The sequence below is a fragment of the Panthera tigris genome, chromosome A3 (assembly GCF_018350195.1).
Source record: "Panthera tigris isolate Pti1 chromosome A3, P.tigris_Pti1_mat1.1, whole genome shotgun sequence".
NCBI classification, from domain to species: Eukaryota; Metazoa; Chordata; class Mammalia; order Carnivora; family Felidae; genus Panthera; species Panthera tigris.
This window is the reverse complement of record NC_056662.1, coordinates 63,557,842-63,572,660: the sequence shown is the minus strand read 5'-3', so window position 1 is coordinate 63,572,660 and position 14,819 is coordinate 63,557,842. Positions and strand designations below refer to the sequence as shown.

Below are 14,819 nucleotides of genomic sequence, written 5' to 3'. Positions count from 1 at the left end.
ATTAACCAGATGAATACATTCATATACACACATAACTACTAAATCAATACCTAGATGGTAAATCCCTGGTGCTACTTACCCTAAGCAGGTCACATAGAGGGGCCCCTGTGAAAAATAACTCAGGCCATAAAATTTGGAGTATTCTTCTCTAGCGAATTTCATCTCAAGTTCACTTCTTTTGAAATATGTTAAAATGAAAATTATGGAACATAAAACAGATTTGGAAAAAAATTGTTTTTAATTTTTAAATATTTACTTATTTTTGAGATAGAGACAGAGCATGAACAGAGAGAGAGGGAGACACAGAATCCCAAGCAGGCTCCAGGCACCAAGCTCTCAGCACAGCTATCAGCTCAAACTCACAAACTGTGAGATCATGATCTGAGGTGAAGTTGGACGCTTAACCGACTGAGCCACCCAGGTGCCGCAGATTTGAAAAAATCTTACCGTGAATGCCCACAAACCCAAATCTACATTAACACATTTTTCCTTTAATCAGATTCATGTACAGAACACAGACTTACCACTTGTAGATGTAGAATTTGATGAGATTCGACACAGGGTTAGTTACGTAACCACTGCCACAATCATAAGATAGAGCTGGTCCATCGCTCTGGAAAGCTCCCCAGACCCCTCTGCAGTCAATCCCCAGCCCCTGGCAGCAACTGATCTGTTGGCACTATAATTCTGCCTTTTCTTGAATTTTAGAAAAATGGAATCATACCATATATAGTCTTTGGGCTTTCTTTCATTCAACATAATGCCTTTAAGATTCACCCATGTTGTTGCATGAATTGGTGGTTTGTTCCTTTTTGGAACAAACTTTGAATAGCATTCATTGTATATATGTGGTTTATCCTTTACACCAGCTGATGGAACTTGGGGATGTATTTAATTTTGGGCTATTATAAATGAAGTTCTTTATAAACATTCCTGTGCGATTTTCATGTGAACATGTTTTCACTTCTCTTGGGTAAATGCTGAGGGATGGAATTGCTGGGTCCTAAAGTTATATAATATTTAAGGATATAAGGGAGGTGGTTTTTTAGAATGTTTGAACTAGAATCATCAGGACAACTTTGATAAAGGAGGATTAAGTTGGAAGATTCATACTACCTCATTGCAAGAATTACTATAAAGCTATAGTAATTCCAATAATGTGCCAAACTGTTTTCTAAAGTGGTGGGACCTTTTTACCTCCCATAGGCAATGTAGGAGCCTTCCATTTGCTCCACATTGTCACTGAAAATTGGCGACACCAGTCTTTGTAACTTACCTCTACTGAGTAACACTGGTATTACAATGTTCATTTCTTTAATGACTAAGGAATTTGTTGCATCGCCATTTGTTATATCTTCCTTGGTGAAATGCTTGTTCCATTTTTCAATATTTTACCCATCTAAAAAATCTGTCCATTATACACATGAGTTCTTTATCAGTTACATTTTGCCTAAGGCTTGCTTTTTCATTTTCTGAAGTTTTCTTGAAGAGCAGTTTTTTGGTTTGTGTTTCAGTAAGCTCTACACCCAATGCAGGGCTTGAACTTGCAACCCCGAGATCAAGAGTCACATGCTTCACCCACTTAGCCAGCCAGGTGCCCCTCATTTTTTGATATTACTGTAAATATTTTTTTTCGTTTCCATTTCCCATTGTTTGTTCCCTGTACGTGAAAATAGAAATGTTCTGGTACATTGACCTTGTATCCTGTGACTTTGCTAAGCTTATCTATTAGTTGTATTATTTATAGATCCCTTATCATTTTCTACTTACACAATTGTGTCATCTTCAAATAGACAGTTTTATGGGTCTTTCTTTCCATTTTGTGTGTTTTTAATTTCTTTCTTGGTCTTGTTGCCCTGGTGAACATTCCAGCGGCTAGGAGTACAAAAGGTGAGAAGAGACATTCTTGCCTTGTTTGGGGTTTTCCAGGGAAAGTATCAGTCTTTTACCATCAAAGAGATTACGGTTAGGTGTCACATAGTTACCCTTTGTCAGGTTGAGCAAGTTCCCTTTTATCTGTACTTTGCTGAGAATTCCTATCACAAATAGGTGCTGGATTTTGTAATGCTTTTTCTAAATATAATGAGATATGGTGGTTGTTGCTGTTGTTAATTTTTTTTTACTCCCTCCCACTATTGAGTTACATTGGTTTTCAAATGCTTCCTCTGTCAACTTCATGGGCATCAACATTTTCATAATATTCCTTTTTATACATGTCTGTAGGATCTGTGGTGAGATGTTCTCCTTTCCATTTCTCATACTGACAATTTCTTCTTTTTATTTCCTTCTGACCAGTCTGGTTAGAAGTTTATCAATTTTATTGATATTTTCAAGAGCCAGCTTGTGATTTTTCTATTTTTTGTGCCGTATTTCATTGATTTCTGTTCTTATCCTTGTTTCCTTCCTTTCTTGTGCTTCTAGTTCTTAAGTTGGAAATTTAAAGTTAGAGACCTTATATTCTTTCTAATAGAAGGGTTTAAACCTATAAATCTCCCCCTACGTATTGCATTAGCTGAAGCCCCAAATTTTTGGTATGTTGTGATTTTCATTTTCATTCTGTTTGAAATATTTTCTAGTTTTTCCTGTAACTTATTTTTGGTACATGGTTTATTTAGAAGTGTGTCATTCTTTTGTAGGTTAATTCCACTGTGGTCAGAAAATACGTCTTCTAGGATTTCAATTCCTTAAATTTAGTGGGACTTCTAAGAAGGTAGGGGAATCTTTTCCTTGTTCACTTTCCCCTTCCGCTGATTGGTACGGTTGACAACCAGGCCCTGGATGACGATGTAGCCATGAGATGGAAAAGGTCTCCGACTTGAATCACCACATGGGAGAAACACACTTACCTGGAACACCCATCCTGGTCTATAAGTGTTAAGAAATAAGCTTCTAGGATTTGGACCATTATGGGTTTGGTTCTGTTTGTTACAGCAGCTTACCTTACCCTAACTAAAATGCTGCTTATCTTTTTAAGGCTCCCCTGTCTCCCCACTACCCTGAAAGTGAATTTTTTCATAAAGCATAATCTGTATTTTAGTTCATACTATCCAAAGCATATTGACCACATCTATTCAACTACCTTCATGTGTTCCGTTAACAGACAAACATTTCATATGAATATAAATATATGTGATGTTTACTGCATCAGCCATGGTTCCTTTTTATTTTTTAAATAAAGTTTTATTGAAGTATAGCATGCATACATTAATGTGCACAAAATACTATCTCTCTATATTTACAAAGCTGTCTAGATGTGGGCCATTCTCGTCCTTTCCATCATTTCTTTCTCACTTGCTATTTTTGCAGCCCTGGTAATTGAGGAAGTCAAGAAAACAAGACAGAAAAGGCCCCCTGCTACAGAGTGCGGTCACAGAGGGGCCCTTCCTGCATTCAGCTCAATGCCTCTGGCATACGCCTCCAGAGCCACCTTTCCCCATTTTTATTTTTAAGGGACAGAGGATATTATACAGGTATGGAAGAATGTAAAGAGAGAAGCTGCGCTGATCTCCTTTCCCAGAGCAAATGCGAGACTCCAGCCAGGGCTGTTGATACACCATTTTAGCATCAGAGTTATTTTTTAAAGTATTTTTTTAAGACATACATACAGGATGAAAATGGACATGTACCTAAAAAGAGTGCGGTAACAACAAAATAAAAACAAGAAACCACCGGTGTTCACAGAAAGAAATATTAACACGTTCAGAATTTCAGAAAATGCATAAATGATGTTAAAAAAAACACCATAAGCAAAACCAACACCAGAAATTTGCATGTATGTACAGGAAAGGAGTCAAAGTAAAAACTTGAAGTAGCAGAGTTACACACAAAACAGAGGGCCAACAAGAACTTTATTTCCTATTTTATGCTGATGGAAAACAAGAAAATGATACTGAAAACCTAAGAATATTTCTGGGTGGCCCATTGTTTAAGTTACAGAGAAGTGTGGAGTAGGGTAGCAGCCACAATACCAGAAAGGGTAAAGGTCATTCCAATCTGGGGGAAAGGTGAAAAATGATGGCAACTTGATACCGATCCCAGGAAAGGTCCCAGACTAGATCCTTCTAGTGTTTTCTAATTCTTCAGGAAAAAGAACATCATTCACTATGAATCGACAGGTGTGACCTCACAAACTGTTGGGGGGCAGTTACTTGACTAACGTTTTGGGAAATGCAGGACGTCCACAAGGAACGTAAGATCCCACAATATCCTTTATAACTTGGGAGAGATATGGGCTGATCAGTAAATCGTGACATCCTTACCTAACAGGTTGGTTAATACATTGTTTAACTTAGATCCTACCGAAAAGAAGTTTCTAAGGCCTGTGAGAGGCCGTTAGACTCAGACTTGTTTCATTCAATATACAAGGTTTACATATGAAACTTAGGAGTGATCGGAAAGGAAAAGATAGCTAATAGATCTTACACGAACCCAAAAAATTCTCAAAAGGTTAATGAATCTAACACAAGAAAACTTACTAAGAATGAACACAGATTAAACAAAACACCAACCGTACAAGTGTGGGATAGGGGAAAAAACGCTTAACGGCAGTAAAAATCGTTAACTTCTGAAGACTCACACAGTACTGTGTGGGTGTCAGCAAAGCTAGTCCAACCTCTGGGTGCTACACGGATGAAGAGTATTAACTAGCACAAAGGGCAGGAGAGCTCTGTTACTTATGAATGTTCAGCTCTGGGTTGGGTACTTTCAGAAAGACGTAGAAAACCAGAGTAGTTGCAGGAAAGGGTCTTAGACGGTAAAGACAATTGAAGCCGTGCCATCTGATGAGTGACCTGGGGCAGAACAGAGTAGATGCTAGGAGTCATCATAGTAGCTGCTGTTAAACGTTTGGTCTCAAGAGCTAATAAGACAAATGAAGGGAAGAAACAAAGGACCAGTGAGCCCACTAGAGCCCAAGACAAAATAGATTCTGGTCCTGGAGGGTCAGGCCAGAGACTGCTAAATGGTTTTTCCAACTTTGAGATCCTATAAATGTACACTTAAAGATCTGACCAGGTACAAAATCTGTTACTCTGTTTTTCAAGAACACACAAATGACAATCCTTCAGAACTACTATGTTGTAACTTTTGAGTCTATAAAACTACAAATCATTCAGAATTTGCTTTCTTGGCCACTTTTTATCTCAAATGGACAAGTGTGTGTGTGTGTGTGTGTGTGTGTGTGTGTGTGTGTTTCCCTCCTTGTTTTACTGAGATACAAGTGAAACGTGTGTGTTGCTGTTTGATGGGAAATCAGTCTAGAAAATGTAATTTATTTTGTCCACTCCCCCCTCTGCTAGTGTTAAAGCAATCAGCATTGTATAAATTTTTCTTGGTGAAAGAAACTTCACTAGTATCGGATAGTACACATTTATACTGTAATAGGGGCTACTCTGTCTTACCTGCTTTCTTCATGCATGGTCCACCCTGAAAAAGCAAAAAGCCCTAAAAAAACCATACATACAATACAAACATGGGTCATTAGAAAGGAATTCCTTTTACACAGCCAATCTTCCAGGTACATTTAACTTATGGTTTTATTTATATAATTGAGGTTACCTCCAGCTACCTGGAAATGTGTGGTATGGTATGAACCTAATTCTAATCAATTCCAATTTTGTCTTAAAGATATATCTTAGTACACTACAAACGTGCTCTAGAAATTACTACATATCTGAGATTGCCATAAACCACTTTCACCATTCTTCTGAGATTATGCAAAACTTGAATAAACCCATGCAATGCACTAAAGAAATCTGCTATTCTACATACTACATCATGAGATTACCCAGAGATCAAAACATGAAAGGAACTTTTCCATGGCTTTCCCTAAAAGAAATTATCTACTGTCTTTCCAAATTTTTGCCATATTACTTCCTGGAATATTTAGACCAGTTCTTTGGAAAAGCAAGAATTAAACTTGGCAGCCTTTGTGCTCAAGGATCAAACTGGGGTTCCTTTTTTCTTACCAAACTTTCTTGCACCTTTCATCTCAGGGTGGAAATACAATCTCTCAGAAAGGGAATGTACATAGTTACTGTGCAGTTACAGTCATTTACTACTCTCTGATTATCTAAAAGTAAGTTAAATGGAACTGTAATAAAAGGCACCAGAGGGGAGCTTACTTAGGTGATGTGTTTTCCAAAAGTAAAAATTTTTGGCCACTGGAAAAAGTATTTACAAGAAAATACCTGAGCTGGTTTCTTGTGCGACCAAGGTATCCACTACCTCGTATATTTTTAAACACATCTTTGACATCATCTAATTAGTTTATAAAGTATCTAATCTAAGGGGTTAAGTTTTGTATTCATGTAAAACAAGCCAGTTAAAAACTTACTTCCCTTTATATTAACTATAAACACTGAACCTCATTTCAGAAGAGGTCTGGGGCATCACAAATACCAGAATCAAAGAAAGATGTTCTTACATGAACATTAAGAGACCCAGGAACTTCTCATTTAAATGGCACTTTTAGGAGAAGGGAAACAATAATGACAGATTCAAGACTGCCTCTAGCCATGAGAATCCTTGGAATAAAACCAAAATCCTGCCCCAAAGCCACAGGTGTTTATCACATGGACAGAGATTTAGAAGGGTGCAATGACAGTTTTTCTTTGCCTCCATTAATGGACTGTAAGATTACAGGTTAATAGAAGTATAAATAATGCAATTACACAATGTTGAGTTCATTTTTCTTTCGGGTTAAAAAAAAACAAAAACCTTCATGTCCTTGTACTTTTAGGGGCTTGGAAGGTCTGCCAGCCACTGCCTTTCTTGTCACCAGAGCCTTGTTGGGTTTACAGATGGACATGCCCGAGACTGCCATCTGGTGGAAATGATAGAAACTGAAATGATTTTGTTGTTAAATGGTTAAGTACATTGTCTACAAAGAAGGTACGAATTAAAAATATATGAAGGGGGAATGTCTCACTCATAACAGCAGTAAGAAACATAAAATAACAAGGAATTTACTTAAGAAATGGGTAAAAAATATGAATAAAACTGTAAGACTTCAGTGGGGAGTGGGGGGAGGCATAAAAACACTCATATACATAGAAAGATGTAGCATTTTCCCGGAATGGAGCTCCTCTCTGCTAAAGATATCAATGACCCTCCCCCACCCATTAATCTAAGCATATGACAACTCAATATTCATGGGATTTTTATTTAGTAGAGAAAACTTGGCCAAATTATTCAAAAGTTCAAATGGAGAAACATACATTCAATTTTTGTTAAAGCAGGGTAATAAGGAAGCACCTTCCCTACCAGATAATAAAATGTATAATAAACTATGGCACTTAAGATGACATATTGATACATAATACAAAACACTGAAATGGGATGCCCATAAAAATACAAGCTTATACAAGAATATATAGTATAAGGGCATTTTCAAATAAATGAGAAAAGACTGGCTTATGTATCAGCTGGTGTGAGGGGAAAATGGAAAATATCACATTAGGTTTTCGCCATGTAGTATTACCCCAAAGTTCGTTCAACTAGCATTATGTATTTATAATAAAAAGAGCAAAGTCATAAAAGAAAATATATGTAAATATTTACTTACTCAGAATGTGAAAAGATTGTCTATGTATACAACTGAAGGTTCAAACTGTTAAAGAAAATGATAACATTCTAAAACTTTTGAACTTTATTTATTTAAGTAATCTCTAATCCAACGTGGGGCTCGAACTCAAGACCCCGAGACCAAGAGTTGCGTGCTCTTCTGACTGAGCCACCCAGGCGCCCCAAATTCTAAAACTTTTGAATATAAATAACCAAGGGATTCTTCTCAAAACTCATCAAATGAAACACCTCAGATCTTTGCAGTTTACTGTCTGTACATTTTACTTCAATTTTTTTTAAAAGTACAACAAAAAATAAACCCCATTATATTTTACTTCAAATGGCATATGGCGGATAAAAGGATAATCTTTACTATTTTTGACCAAAGATAGCTATCCAATACTATTCAGATCAGAGCCTCTTAGCTCTCTAGTGCCTCTCCAATCATTGCAGAAAGACTTCATTCTGCCTGTAGGAAGAACCGGCATAGAAACGAAAATTTACTGTGTAACAAAAAGCACAGAAATAAAGTATCATGACATAAGATTTTTTGGGGAAAAAAAACCCATGGTATTGACTTAGTAGTTTTTGAGGAATTAGGTCTTTTCCGTATTGGTAGATGTGTTTTGTTCTTAGTTCCATCCCTCCAATATCCTTATTTAAAAAGACAAATGATAATAAAATAGTAATTTGTGGCATATTTAAGAGAATGGTTGATTTCCTAAATATATAGAGATCTCACAAATCAATAAATCAGCAGAAAATATGCAAATGAAAAAGGCTTTATTAAAAGATATAAAAATCAGCCAAAATGAGGAAAAAATGTTCAAGCTCAGTAGTAATCAAATATAATTGAAAATTAAGTCAAGAAAATATCACAAATTACAGTATCTTACCCACTGGTTTGGCAACGCGCAACAGTTGAGAGAAAGCAAAAGACACAGGCATTTTTGTGTCCTGTTGGGATTATAAATTGGTGCCCTCTCCCCAAAAGGCAATCCAGGACAACTAAATTCACTTAGTTTCTGTATTTTATTTTTTATTTCAAAATTTTATAAAAAATTCAAATATACAGAAAATTGCAGAAAAGAATTATGATATCCTTATCGAACTGCCCAGATTTAACAAACGTTAACATTTTGATAGGTCTTTGGGGGGCTGGGGGTGGAAATAAAGATCTCACACTTCCCAATGCTTCCAAATAAACACTGTCCTAAATTAATGTGTATCATCCCCATGCATGTTTTATACATATTATTTACCTATAAATTATATATCAAATTTCAAGATTTCGTTATTTTCTGTGCCACTCTTTTAATGCATAATTAAGAAAAAAATTAAACGACAAAATGGTGCTGTAAGAACACTTAGGATTACTTTATACTTATTGTCATAGGGTTTTATTCCCCAGTAAGCTCTATGCCCAACGTGGGGCTTGAACTCATGACCCCGAGATCAACAGTTGCACGCTCCACCGACTGAGCCAGACAGGTGTCCCATAATAGGTTTTTAAGACAGACTTTTTACAAACCTGACATTGTCATTTGTTTTGCTTACACAATAACTTTGCTTCTATGTTAAATCATACGTAATCATCTTTAAGACGTTTTAAACAGCATTGGAGTTAACACGTGTAGTCCCAACCCTATGCAAAGCCCCACCGTGGGTCTGAAATATGAATTGCTATTACCAAGTCAGAGCAACTGTGCCAGGACAGATGCCTAGCAGATGGCTACTGTAAGATGCCACTGACCTAAGATGCTTCTCGGTCTCAAAGGTATTAAAATAGTGCATTTTGGAATAAATTTTGGAGATTAATGCTGTTACTTAAACGACGTCCTTTTAAAACCTGCCATTTCTCTCAGCATCACATTTTTAGAGTATTAAAAGAGGGTTCACTGCCTAAGGAAGAGAAGCCAAGAGCAACTAGCTGCTGGAGCAGAGGATTCTCTGCCCAGCCTTCCCAGGATTTCACTAAAAACCCCAGGACAAACTGGTTTATGCCAAAGGGTACTTGTGAGGAGGTTGAGTTATTCCTCCTTGGCAACATCTGCCTTAAATCAGGAAAATCGTCTAGAGACAGTCACTTCAACGGCCCACAAGTTCACATACTTATAGGCCGAGCCGAAGGTGAATCAAGTGACGCACTTAAATTGGGGCCAAAAAACTCAGGAACTGAGAGAAATACACTCGTGACACTTAAAAGAACCAAACTAATGTGAAAAACATGATGAACAAAACATCAAATTTTAAATAAAGACAATCGTAGTCACTGAATTTTCCATTTGCCTCAGGCTTCAACACAGCACGGCAGGGCTCTTTTACTGGTCCAGCCTTACAGGGGAAGGAAAGGGGTCAGAATGACCTCTGGGCTAGTTTAACATGTAAATGTGCAACAGGAACACACAAAGGAACTCTCATAAGCAGGGTGAAAATTCTTCAGTACTAGATGCCAAAACGGAAGCAGGCTGCTAAGAAGTAGAGTGTGGATTATTCAATTGTAGTTTTATTAAAGGGAACTACGTTTATGTAAGAAGGTGGCAATGCGTACCTGCCAGGTATCAGCATTTATGAGGCCACAGTAATGAAAACGTGGTATCTGACAGGGTTGCACCAAAAGACAACAGAACAGAATTTAGAAATAAGAAGTGCATCATGTATGTAGGAAACTGGTATGAGACAGGGCTAGCCTGGTGTTGACGCAATTAGCTAGTGGCCTGCTGAAAATTAGATTCCTGACTTCATGCTATATAAAATAGTAAACTCAAGATGGATTAAAATCCTAAATATATGGGCTTGGGAGATAGGATGAAGACTTTACAACTACTGGAAGCAAAGAGAATATGTGAACCTGGGATGGTAATGATTTCTTGAACAAGAAAGACAATAGTACAAACCATAAAAGACTGATAAATAACAAAAGACCCCATACACAAAGTGCGTGTGTGCACATATGTGTATATGTGTGTATATATGTCTGTGTGTGTGTGCATATTGAGAGAGAGATACTAGGTTTTGTAGCACTTACAAGCAAAGGTTAGTATCCAGACTATATAAAAAAACTACAAACGAGAAAATGGCAAACCAAAAAGAAAAATGAGCAAAGGACATGAGCAATCATTTCAGATGAAACTCAAACGGCCACACATACAGAGATGTTCCCCTCACATGTAACCAGATATGCAAATGAAGACATACTATTTCATGTTCACCTAACTGGTAAATTTAAAGTCTGGCAATACCAGCATTAACTGAGAATGGAGATGGACAGAGAAAAAGAATTTTTGTACATTTCTAGTGGAAATGGAGACTAGTATACACCTTTAGTAGAATGCATTTGCATTATTAACTTGAAGACATGACTACTTAATAACCTAGTAATTTTATCTCTAGGCAAATACTAGAAAAACACTAGTACATGTGCTCAAAGGGACACATGCCAGGATGCCCACTGCATCACTTTTTTTAGTGGAGAGTTACAAATAGTCTAAATATCCCTTGATGATGAAATGGGGACTACACTGTGGGGTAGTCACACAAAAGAATACCAATTTATTTCTCAACCATTAGCTTGTTTTATAGAAGAGGGGATGTAGAGGTAATAATATGAGCAAATAAATTCAAACCTGAGGTTGGAAATAACACCCTTTCCTCCCCGTAATACCACTCCCCAACCCCTGGCCCAAATCAAAACTTACCCCAACATGGTGGGTGGATGTGGGGGGGGGAAGGGGTAATGAGATGGTTGACCCCTCGTGGTGGGTGATATTTGGCCTCTGGCACAACTCCATTCCCCTTCCCCACCTCCTAAATATGTAAATCTGAATACTTGGGTAGATCACAAATCAAAACCTGTAATCCTCATTCACAGTTCAGCCCACACACTTCTGAGTTTCCTTCCTTGTAAAAGAGCGTAGGTCTACTTTCATTTGCCAAGTCATATATATATATATATACACTCTGACCCTGGTGACCTTTAAGCTTTTCAAAGTCCAAGAACCTTTACTCAAATCAAATCTCCTATGGAATCCCAACAAGTACCACAGAAAAAGCAGAACTGCTCTGGAGGTTGAAAAATGGCACCCTTGTCATTCTAACATTTTAGGGAATTTGAACTACATGAACATTCTTAAGGCTATTACTTTATTGCTGAGTATAAATCATTTTAAAATGTTAACTATTGGGGCACCTGGGTGGCTCAGTTGGTTAAGTGTCCGACTTCGGCTCAGGTCATGATCTCGCCGTGGTTCACCAGCTCAAGCCCCGCATCGTGCTCTCTGCTGACAGCTCAGAGCCTGGAGCCTGCTTCGGATTCTGTCTCCTCTCTGCCCTTAGATTGTACTGGTCCTCTTCACTCAAATACATGCCCAAGTATTTTCATTAGAGGTAGATGTTTTAAGAAAAATGCATTTGTTGCACAAATTTAATTACTAAAGAAGTTACTATTGCCATTATAGACTAGTGTTATTAGTCAAGGGGGGAAAATCCCAAAACTTTGATTCCACCCATATTTGACGTTCATTTATTTTTGAGAGAAAGACAGAGCATGAGTGGGGGAGGGGCAGAGAGAGAGGGAGACACAGAAACCGAAGCAGGCTCCAGGCTCTGAGCTGTCAGTACAGAGCCCAACGTGGGGTTTGAACCTATAAGCTGCGAGATCAAGACCTGAACCAAAGTCAGACACTTAACCCACTGAGCCACCCAGGCGCCCGATTCCACCCATACTTGAAAGTTACAGTTCCTTTTTGTGCTGCTAGAGTTGTGGATATAAGAGATAAAAGAATTACTAACCTCCTAATCCCAAGATCATGTACCCTTCACTCCTGAATTAGAGGAGCATAGCTACCATTTGAGCAGGAAATGATGTATCTAGTTAACAGAAGTATTTGACAGGCAGAATAAAACTAAAACAAAATAAGGGGCGGGGGAGAAGAGACCACAGTCAAGAAAAACAGCAAGTGAGAACAGCAGGGATGTGGTCGCAGCCTGAAAAGCAACTTATTCTGTATTAGTAGCTAGCTGGTTTACTTCTAGACCACAACGTAACACACAATGCACAAAAATAAACACTTGCTTAGCGTTCTCATTAGGGCTTACAGAAAATTGCCAAAGTTGAATAGGAAAACAAAAAAGCAAAAAACAAAACCTTAAAGCAACTGAACACAAAAATACAATGCAAAACAAATTGTTATAATGCCCATAAGAGTTTATTTGCAAAAGCAAGTAACTCTTCAAATTGCTTTGAAGTACCTTAAATTCTAGTTGTAATGACTTTTAGCTTTTGTATTACAAATACAATGGAGTTTCTGCACTTTGAGCATTGTATTAACATGTGAAACAAACCACAATATGCTAGTTTTTACTTACTACTATTTAGCCACCCAAAACAAAATGTGCTCTAAAATCTTCACCAAATGCTTTCCCTTATTATTAGTTAAATCCGATTAGTTCCAAAATACAAATAAAGGCAATTTGGAAGAGGAAATATGAATTTGAAATCATTGAAAAATGCAATCTATGATTTGGCAAGTAAAAGAAATTCAATGGCCAAGTTCCAGTTAATTTCAATAACTGAAGTTTAACTCCAGTAACATGTGGACGCACTGGTCTGACTGCATACTTTCACGCATCCAGAAAACACACACACACAGTTTTCTGATGACCAATTTGTTGTCTAAAAACTAACTTTGTTCATAACGTCAGCATACTTATTTATACAGTCTCCCTCCATCAAGTATTTCAGGTAGCTTAGTTTAGAATATGAATTAGTGAGGCTCTAATTTCCAGCTCAAATGTTGGGCTAATATTATAGTAACCTGTCTCCCCAACTGATGACCATTTCCCTGGTCATTAAAAGCCATTCTGAAGCCTAGCTTGGGGTGGGGGTGGGGGTGGGGGGAAGGAACACCTCAGGGGACATGGCAAGCACCATCATTTTCACATAGGAAGACTGACTCATTATATGGAAACTTCATCTGAGTTTTAAATTTTGCTACAGTTTCTTATGAAGACCAAGGATCTACTTATGTGGTTGGGAGAGAGCCTGACAAGCACTGTGAAAAGACATCAAAACTCAACTGAATCCCACATGTCCCCAAAATAAAACCGACCTAAGGACTTAAGGAGAATTCAGCGTTGCAGTTACTTTTAACTAAACACATTTAAAACCAAAAGCTCAAGCAGTAAGTCTCTTAAGTCAGTATTATAATTACCAAGCCTCATAATTGGGCAAGAAACAGGAGACAAATTACGAGTGCTTGCTTTTTTTTTTTTTTTTTAACACTTCCATGGCAACTTCACTCAACTCTACTTGAATGTTCAGCTAAGTGAAAAACCTTAACAAAAAAACTTCATAACGCTCCCATCCATTTAATGGTCATTAAAAAAAAAAAAAAAAAAGTCCTATCTTTATCCGGCCAACGTGACGTGACATCTCAGGTGTGGTAAAATGATTTAACACAAATCTGTAGTCACCGAAGACTTCGTAAGACTAAAATGGACCTTTCAAGGAGGTCTATGAAATCAGAACTACGTCTTTAACAATACTAACACCTGTTATTTTTTCAACATGTTGACACTTGCATGGACCGTGCAAAACAAATAGTGGGTAATAGTGAAGACCCCTCGGTGTGCATCCAGACAGACAACAAACTAATCAGCTGCTACTGTTCTCTTCATGCCACACGCAGAGAAAGGGCGGGGGCGGGGGGGACCTGTTTCACTTAATGGTGTCCTTGATTAAGCAGGAAAACTTTTTTTTTTTATTACACCTTTATCCTCGAGTACACATCTTTTGAGTATCTTAGGTGATGAAAAGGGAGGTACCGGCTCCTGTAGCATGCTTGAGTGTGACGGCTGTCACTTAAGCTGTGTGCTGAACTAGCCGCTTTCATGAAGCACCATTTTGCCTTGAAAGAATGACTGACAGACTATGGTTATTCAGCAGACATTTTCTCCGAAACAAATGAAGTAATAAGCCTGTCGCTTAAGGAAAACAACTGACAATATTTGTTGCCGGTGACAAAATTTCACCTTTCAAATGACAATTAGAATTTTGAAAAATCTGTATCCGTCACCGTGAGCCTGACAGCTTCCCAATACTTAACAAGATTTTTTTCTGAGGAGATCAGTTATAGTCACAAGAAAATCTTAAACACTGCATAATAATGTGTCAATATTCTAAAGAAAGCACAATTCGATGAAACGGTATTTTCCAAAAGATCAGTGTATGATGTTACAAAATCATGCCAAAGTAG

The 14,819-nt window shown here is 37.6% G+C and overlaps 1 protein-coding gene across 1 annotated transcript in view; it reads right to left on the bottom strand.

Annotated features, from left to right (window-relative positions):
• Positions 1-3,158: 3,158 nt before the first annotated feature.
• The window catches only part of PPM1B (protein phosphatase, Mg2+/Mn2+ dependent 1B), a 95,200-nt gene continuing 83,539 nt past the window's right edge, over positions 3,159-14,819 (bottom strand). The window contains exons 6-7 of the mRNA XM_042981298.1: positions 7,565-7,609; positions 3,159-6,823 (exon numbers count right to left, since the gene is read on the bottom strand). Coding sequence (XP_042837232.1) covers positions 7,565-7,609 — 45 coding nt within the window. The 3' untranslated portion in view covers positions 3,159-6,823. The remainder of the gene's footprint in view (positions 6,824-7,564; positions 7,610-14,819) is intronic.